The sequence below is a fragment of the Saccostrea cucullata genome, unplaced genomic scaffold (genome assembly GCF_032062105.1).
Source record: "Saccostrea cucullata isolate Sc308-1 unplaced genomic scaffold, CSIRO_AGI_Scuc_v1 ctg10533, whole genome shotgun sequence".
NCBI classification, from domain to species: Eukaryota; Metazoa; Mollusca; class Bivalvia; order Ostreida; family Ostreidae; genus Saccostrea; species Saccostrea cuccullata.
The window spans coordinates 9,281-16,476 of record NW_026924191.1 but is presented as its reverse complement, the minus strand read 5'-3'; the positions used below and the strand labels follow the sequence as shown (position 1 = coordinate 16,476).

At 34.2% G+C, this 7,196-nt stretch overlaps 1 protein-coding gene across 1 annotated transcript; it reads right to left on the bottom strand.

Annotated features, from left to right (window-relative positions):
• Positions 1-363: 363 nt before the first annotated feature.
• Positions 364-6,427, bottom strand: LOC134265944 (deleted in malignant brain tumors 1 protein-like). The gene is made up of 3 exons (XM_062748147.1): positions 5,958-6,427; positions 5,702-5,849; positions 364-532 (listed from the first exon to the last, which is right to left on the bottom strand). Exons 1-3 carry the CDS (start codon positions 6,349-6,351, stop codon positions 364-366), a joined length of 711 nt encoding a protein of 236 aa, XP_062604131.1. The 5' UTR covers positions 6,352-6,427.
• Between the last annotated feature and the right edge of the window lie 769 nt (positions 6,428-7,196).

Sequence of the window (7,196 nt, the reverse complement as noted above, 5' to 3'; positions counted from 1 at the left end):
TTTGGGAAAAAAATCAAGTTCAAATTCCTCCATGACCCCCCGTGGACTAAAAGGGTTTTTTTTTGTCCAGTAATGTCAATCGTATTATCACGTCTCGTATTCTCTGACACGGTTTATTGAAATTGTAACAAGAAGTAAGGTAAAATAGATATTTATTCTGCATACGTATACATGTCAAATAAATGTTTTCAGATGATAACATTGAACTCTTCTTGTACAATTATTTCTTTATTAGCAAAGTCAGCAGCGAATTTATCTTGTGTTGGATTCAAATTTATGCTACATGTATTTTATGATTTACATAAATTATCAATCTGTAAGGTGATTAAATAGTTTGACATGTTTGTTCTGTCATCTAGAATGTCAGTTACAGGATACACCTGCGTCCTCGTGGTGTCTACAGTTGTGCTGTCCAAATGGGCGCTTTGAACATTCCATTAGCGAGGACTCGGTTCCGGTACATTGAACGTCATCAAGCCATATTTGTCCACTTCCCTCGCCGTAAGTGGCCGACCTGTATGCTATTCCACCACTGAAATAAAAAAACAACTTTGATTTCAGAATCAAAATTCTTGGCCATGTTTTACAAAAGATACAAAAGACCATACACTTGAGCTTAAAGACAGGCGATACAAATGAATTTAAAGAAAAAAACAAGATATGATATTTTATTATACCTCTACTGATTTTTCACTATATAAAAGTAAATCGATATATTTTGCTGATTTCCTGAAAATTACCGCAAATAAACCGATTCCCTGCAAAACAGACTGATTCCCTGCAAAAAAAAGTACGTTTTTTTGATGAACTGATACACACCTATTCGGAACCCTTAGCATTTTCTTTCAACTTACGACAAACTTAAAAATGTTCCGAGTAAACTCATGAATATTCATTAATGAATCGAAATGTATCGCGAGTCAACTGGTCCCATATCAATCAAAAAGAAATAGTTTACTGGAAGCGAACGACAACAGAAATATGGCGAGCTCAAGATTTGCGTAATGTTACTTTCGATTTTAATAAGTAAAAACTCGGACAATGAACTGATTTATTGATAAAATGGAATTTCTTTCATGACTGTATTCTGTTTTGTCGTATTTTTTTTATCTATTCCTGTTGGAATTAAACAATGTTACAGAATACAGTACTGAACATAACTTTTTCAAATGTCTTGTTTGTATCGGTATAATAAAACAGTTAAAGTATATCATTGAGGGAGTCAGCAAGATTCCAGTTCCCCAAGAGCAAGTCTATTTCCCGAGGCGCTTAAAAAAACAACTTTGATTTCAGAATCAAAATTCTTGGCCATGTTTTACAAAAGATACAAAAGACCATACACTTGAGCTTAAAGACAGGCGATACAAATGAATTTAAAGAAAAAAACAAGATATGATATTCTGATGCCCCCGTATGGCAGCTTATGGCGAGGGTTGAATTCTCTCAAATGCATGTCAAACTCCAAAGGTCAAGCTGAAAAGGTCAAAAGAATTGGTACCCAAAGGAAGGTCTTCACGGTTCACCATGAACTGTTTTACTGTGTTGCTTCCGACACAGTAACGACTCAAATTTTATGCGTGCGACACAGTAAAAATTTTGCCGACACAGTAAAATCAGTGATAATACGGTATGTCGCCCCGAACGAAGTCGGGAGACATATTGCGATTTGTACGCATGTTTCTGTTATCCAGGCTGTAATGTTTCTCGGAGATGGCTAGGACAATGGTCCTGAAACTTACCTCAAAAGGACGACCACTGGTTGTAGTTGTGTTGTGTGGTCATTCAGTTTCAAAATGGCTACCGTTGCCATGGAAACCTGTAAAAAGCGACGAATTTTATCCACAGGTATTCTCTCTGATTCCTTGAGTTCGTCATGAAACTTTTCTTTTTTTATTTAAGTGATAAGTAATTGTACGTAGTTGTGCGATTCGCAATTTAAAATTTTCAAACATTAATCGATTATTGCCATGAAACCAGAGGAAAATGATTTTTAAATCAAAGTACTAAAAGGACTGATACGAAGTGATGGTTGGCCAAGCTTAGCTAATGGGTATTGTTTTAGTGATACAAAAAATGAAAGTCTTGTCCATTTTGGGGCGAAATATGCTATTGCTTGCAATAGCAGACTTTGTAGTTATGTCGCCTGAACGAAGTCGGGGGCGACATATTGCGATTGTACGGATGTTTTTGTTCTCCAGGCTGTTTCTCCGAGATGGTTGGGACAATATTCCTGAAACCTGAAACTTTCCTCAAAGGAGGATCACTGGATGTAGTTATGTTGTGTGGTCAATCAATTTCAAAATGGCTACCGTTGCCATGGAAACCTGCAAAAAGCGACGAATTTTGTCCGCAGAGTGTTCTCTCTGGTCCCTTGAACATTCTTCATGAAATTTTATTTATGTAATAATTAGTATCTGTAAATGTGTTCATTGGATTAAAAAATTGCAAATTTTCAAAATAGTTTCCATGGAAACGGGAAAAGTGAAGATACTTTAACTTTGATTTTTAAATCAAAGTACTGAAAGGACTGATACGAATTGATGGTTGTCCAAGCTTCTATTTCGAGGAAGCTGTCCATCCAATTGTGCTAAAAACTTTTTAGGGTTAATAGGCATGTTGTGTAGATGTATGGAACAAAGGTCATTTATCACAACCCAGCCTCGATAAACATTAAAAATTCAGCAAAATAAATCATTTGATCACGGACCTTCCTTTCTGTGTTTAAGAATTTGCTACTACGCTAGCTCACCTATCTTTTTTAAAAGATAAACTTGTATAAGGATATATTGATAGTGTAGATAATGACACTGTCAAATTAGCACGAACTCACATGCATGCACGTTCGCTTTGCTCCGATTGGCTGAAACAAAAATCTTAATATCTTTTGTTGTTGTTGTTTTTTTTTTGTTTTTTTTTGGTTTTTTGACGAAATGCGATACGCTCAATATATTTTCAATTTCCCTTCAAAGTTTTGCAATACATATATTAAGACTAAAGGTTGTACACAAATATAGGTAGTTTTATTGAAACTTTGTCAAATGCATGTACTGACTGACTTTTTTCCCTTCCTTTTTTCATACTTATTGTTAGGCCATTATTTACACACTGAATTGACGACGGATCCCGTTATTTTCAGATCATGACAAGGAGCACATGGCGGATGTGACCGGTGGCAGGGGATGTTCACTTCTCAATGACACCTGATCCCACCTCCGATGTTTAAGAGGTCTATATTTGCTCTGCTCCTATTTAGTAATGTTTAATTGACTTCTGAGCTCATATACTGTTCGTTATCTCCAATATATTTCATTATATTTTTGTTATATATTTTGTTCTAGGATTAAAAAATCTCTACCTATTTGTAATATGAAAGAAAATCAGTAACATATTTTTTGCCCGTAAAGTTAGAAGAAATGTACTAGTATATCAAACCCCTGTAAAAAGTTTTGAGGATTCACTGTCTAGTTTGTGGGTTATGCCAGGTTGACGTTCCTAGTATACCCGACAAACTGTACAATGATTCCTTATACATGTATTTACATGTAAAATACAAGTCATGTGTGAAATAAAGCTCCTGAACTTTTGTCTAGCGAAATTAACTTTCCAGTAAAATTATAAAGAAATCGACTCCTCTAACTTTCGAAGAGTTATCCTAGAAAAAAAAATAGAAATGAAAATATTGTGAAATCAGATACTGAATACCCAACCTGAGATTGCACCTTATTTAAGGAATCACTTAACGAAGCCCGTTTTGCATAAATTATCCAACAGTTCCAACTATCGTTGATGTCTCTGGCATACCAAACACACTAGAAAGTGATTCGTTATATTTCCGTTTCATTGTAAAATAAAATTTTTACTTTATAATTTATATTTTTTAATTGTTTTCTAATAGACTGGAATTACACGATGCATACCACGTCAATTGCAATAGCCACCGCCCACTGACGTCAGACAATAAGACAGACGCATGAAAATTTACATGAATATATAATTATTACATTGTAAGTCTCCTGACCTTACGCTTGGAGAAATTTACATTAAGGTTGAATGATGAAGTAACCAACTCACCGAATATTCAAAGAGTTATCAAAAAGATCTCATAAAGAAATGAAAATATTTAAAAATACCCAAATGATCTATAAATTGTAAACTTGCGCGATGCTGTTTATACAGGCAGTCTTTTTGTTCTACTATATAATTTTAATTAGTAAAATATTTTGATTCTGGTAATTATGAGTGAGATGTGTTTTCAAAAAGATAGAACATACATAGCATTCACATAAAAATATACAACGCGTCAAGTCCTCTATAACGGAAATGTACGAGGGGTGATCAAAAAGTTCGCGAACTATCTCTATATCTACAAAACCACAATTCAGATTAATTAAAATGATATTCGGTACACACATAGCCATACACAAGATCTATAAATAGCATATACTGAATAAAGATTTTCTCCTTGTTTTTGACGTCACAATGTGAAAATGACGTCACTATGAGGTCACTTGTGACGAAAAATGGTTGTCTTAGTAGAACTCGTTCAACAAACGACTGTACAATTTATTGTATATCTTAGAAATCCCTCTGCAGTATCATATAATAATTTTTACACAGTTTATTAAGATGAATGAGTTCCTATAAATTCAGTAAATGATTGGATTGATCGTTTAGTGAAGGAAGGCAGATGGTTAAAAATGATACTTGTCATCTTGCCCAGTAAAAGCAAGTTTGAAAAGATATATATTTTTAATTAAGCAATTTAGACCTCCAATTTACACTTTGAAAAATAGTTGATTATTTGAACAATAATATGATTATTAAATACCTAAGATATCGTTTACTTTGGATTTTAAACATATTAGATATGATAAAAAGGAGGCACCTATTCTCTATCCACCTTGAATAAAGGTCTCTCCCGAGACAGAAGATTTGTGTTTTAATGGTCGCCATGCTTATTTTGGGAAAGGATATTCTTATTCACCTATTCTGTTGCCGAGATTTGACCATTTCTGACAAATGAACTGTTCTTGTCATAAAAATTAACTCAAATGGAAAGAAATATAAAACTCAGAAAAATCTTTCAATTTTTGTGACAGAACGCTACGGAAGGAGTCACGTGACCGCCAATATCACGTGAATCGCGCATGCGCAGAACGGTGGTTGATGTGCATTAAAATCGGAGAGGATTAATTAAAAATATAATCAACATTGAAACCAAATATTGTTTCATTTATGGAAGTTATTCAATTAGTTCGCGAACTTTTTGATCACCCATCGTATTATTTAATTTCTTTAAAAAAAATTAACAGAATTATTGAAATGGAACCCAGAATAAAATATGTCAAAATGAGGAAATTTGAACCGGCGGTTTCAGATATTTAAGTGATTTTTAATAAAGTTAATGGAAAAAAAAACTTTTAAAATTCTGATCAGAAGATGGGGAAATGTATCTGAGCACTGAATACGACCTTTGCCTTTATTGTACCAAAAAGGGGAAAGAAAAGAAATGGAGACTCCTTATAATTTTTTCCGAATATCAGCTCTCTACCAAAAATGGTAACAAAATTTACTTTGCATTTATTAACAGAAGTCATATACAATGAAGACGGCATGATATAAGTTAGACTTTTTTTCTAGCCATAGAAAAATGGACAATAAGATAGTTTTGTTTAAGAACTTTAAATTGCTAAAAATTTACCTGTTGTAGCCTTTCATTTTACAGATGACTTTGGCGTCCTTATTATCCCAGGCATCGTCACAAATTGTTCCCCACACACCAGCGTATAACACCTCGACTCGTCCGTAACGGGAAGTAACGGCACTACCATTTACAAATCGGATAGAAACTGTAAAATAAAATCATAGGAAATTGTGAGTAGTGTAGTAAACCTACTGAAATACATGTACATGTACACTATATCAATTTTAAACATTCGAATCTATATAATACATACTTAACGAATCCAGTGCTGTAGATAGTTGTTTAATTGAACGAATGCTGTCATTTTGCTGGGACTCAAGGGTGTTGATTTTGGAATTTTGCAAGGAACTTGATTGCCTAATACTTTGAACTGTAGTATCATACATGTACCTCAAGCGCTCGAAAGCTTCAAAAAATTGAGTTTTCTGTATCTCTAAAACACTCTGAATGTATTTTTGTTGACTATCAAAATCGTTCATTTCCTTTTTCAACAAAAGTACTTGAGATTCCATTGTTTTCTTGATTATTTCCAATTCCTGTCCATTGCTTTTCATTTCTTCACAAGGCTCATTAAAAATTGCCTGTGACTTACAAAGAGAAGAAAAACAAATGCAAATGCAGAGACCGAATACCAATATTACCGGCATTGCACTGATATTGTCCACTAATTTAAAAAGTTACGAAAGAATCCGGAGCAGATTTACTGATGATTGTCGAGCACAGTTGCACGTCTTTCGGCTAGGTAACTTAATAAAGAAGCACTTATGTTGTTTCATTATTTATTACCTCCGTTTTGTAAAAATTATAAAAAAGTATGGAATCCCCATGTTGATCACTCAACAATTAAGTGATCAAGAGTAAAGGGTGCGAGGACGCTTGGTGGCATAAAGATATATGAGATTGGGATTTAAAACAATTATCACACATTTTAATGTCATTTGTACAGTATCAATTTTTGAAATTGGCCGGCATTACGGCGATTCCCACTTTTCAATTATTGACAAACACGTTGATGAAACAAGAAAATCAACAGTCTCGTTCAAAGTCATCGTTTTGTAAGATTTATGGTCGATACAATGATCTTGTCAGCAAATACAATTTATCATTGAGTCAAATGCTGATTGGCATTTATCATACTGACGTTTTTCGTATTAAATGGTAGGCCATTATTTACACACTGAATTGACGACGGATTTTCCCGTTATTTCCCGATCAAGACGTGGAGCATGCACTCGGCGGGTATGACCGGTCGGCAGAAGATGCTCACTCCGCCATGGCACCTGATCCCACCTGTGATGTTTTAGAAGTCCGTGTTTGATCCCATTTTGTATTGTTTTATGGACTTTTGAGCTGGAATACTGTTCGTTATTTTACGGTGTTTTTGTGTCCCTTTGAGAATTTAATACGCATACGAAATATACACCTATCTAATAATTTTCTGAATAAAAGTCAGGTCGTGCCCACTGCAAGTCATGTTTCAAAAGATAATCTT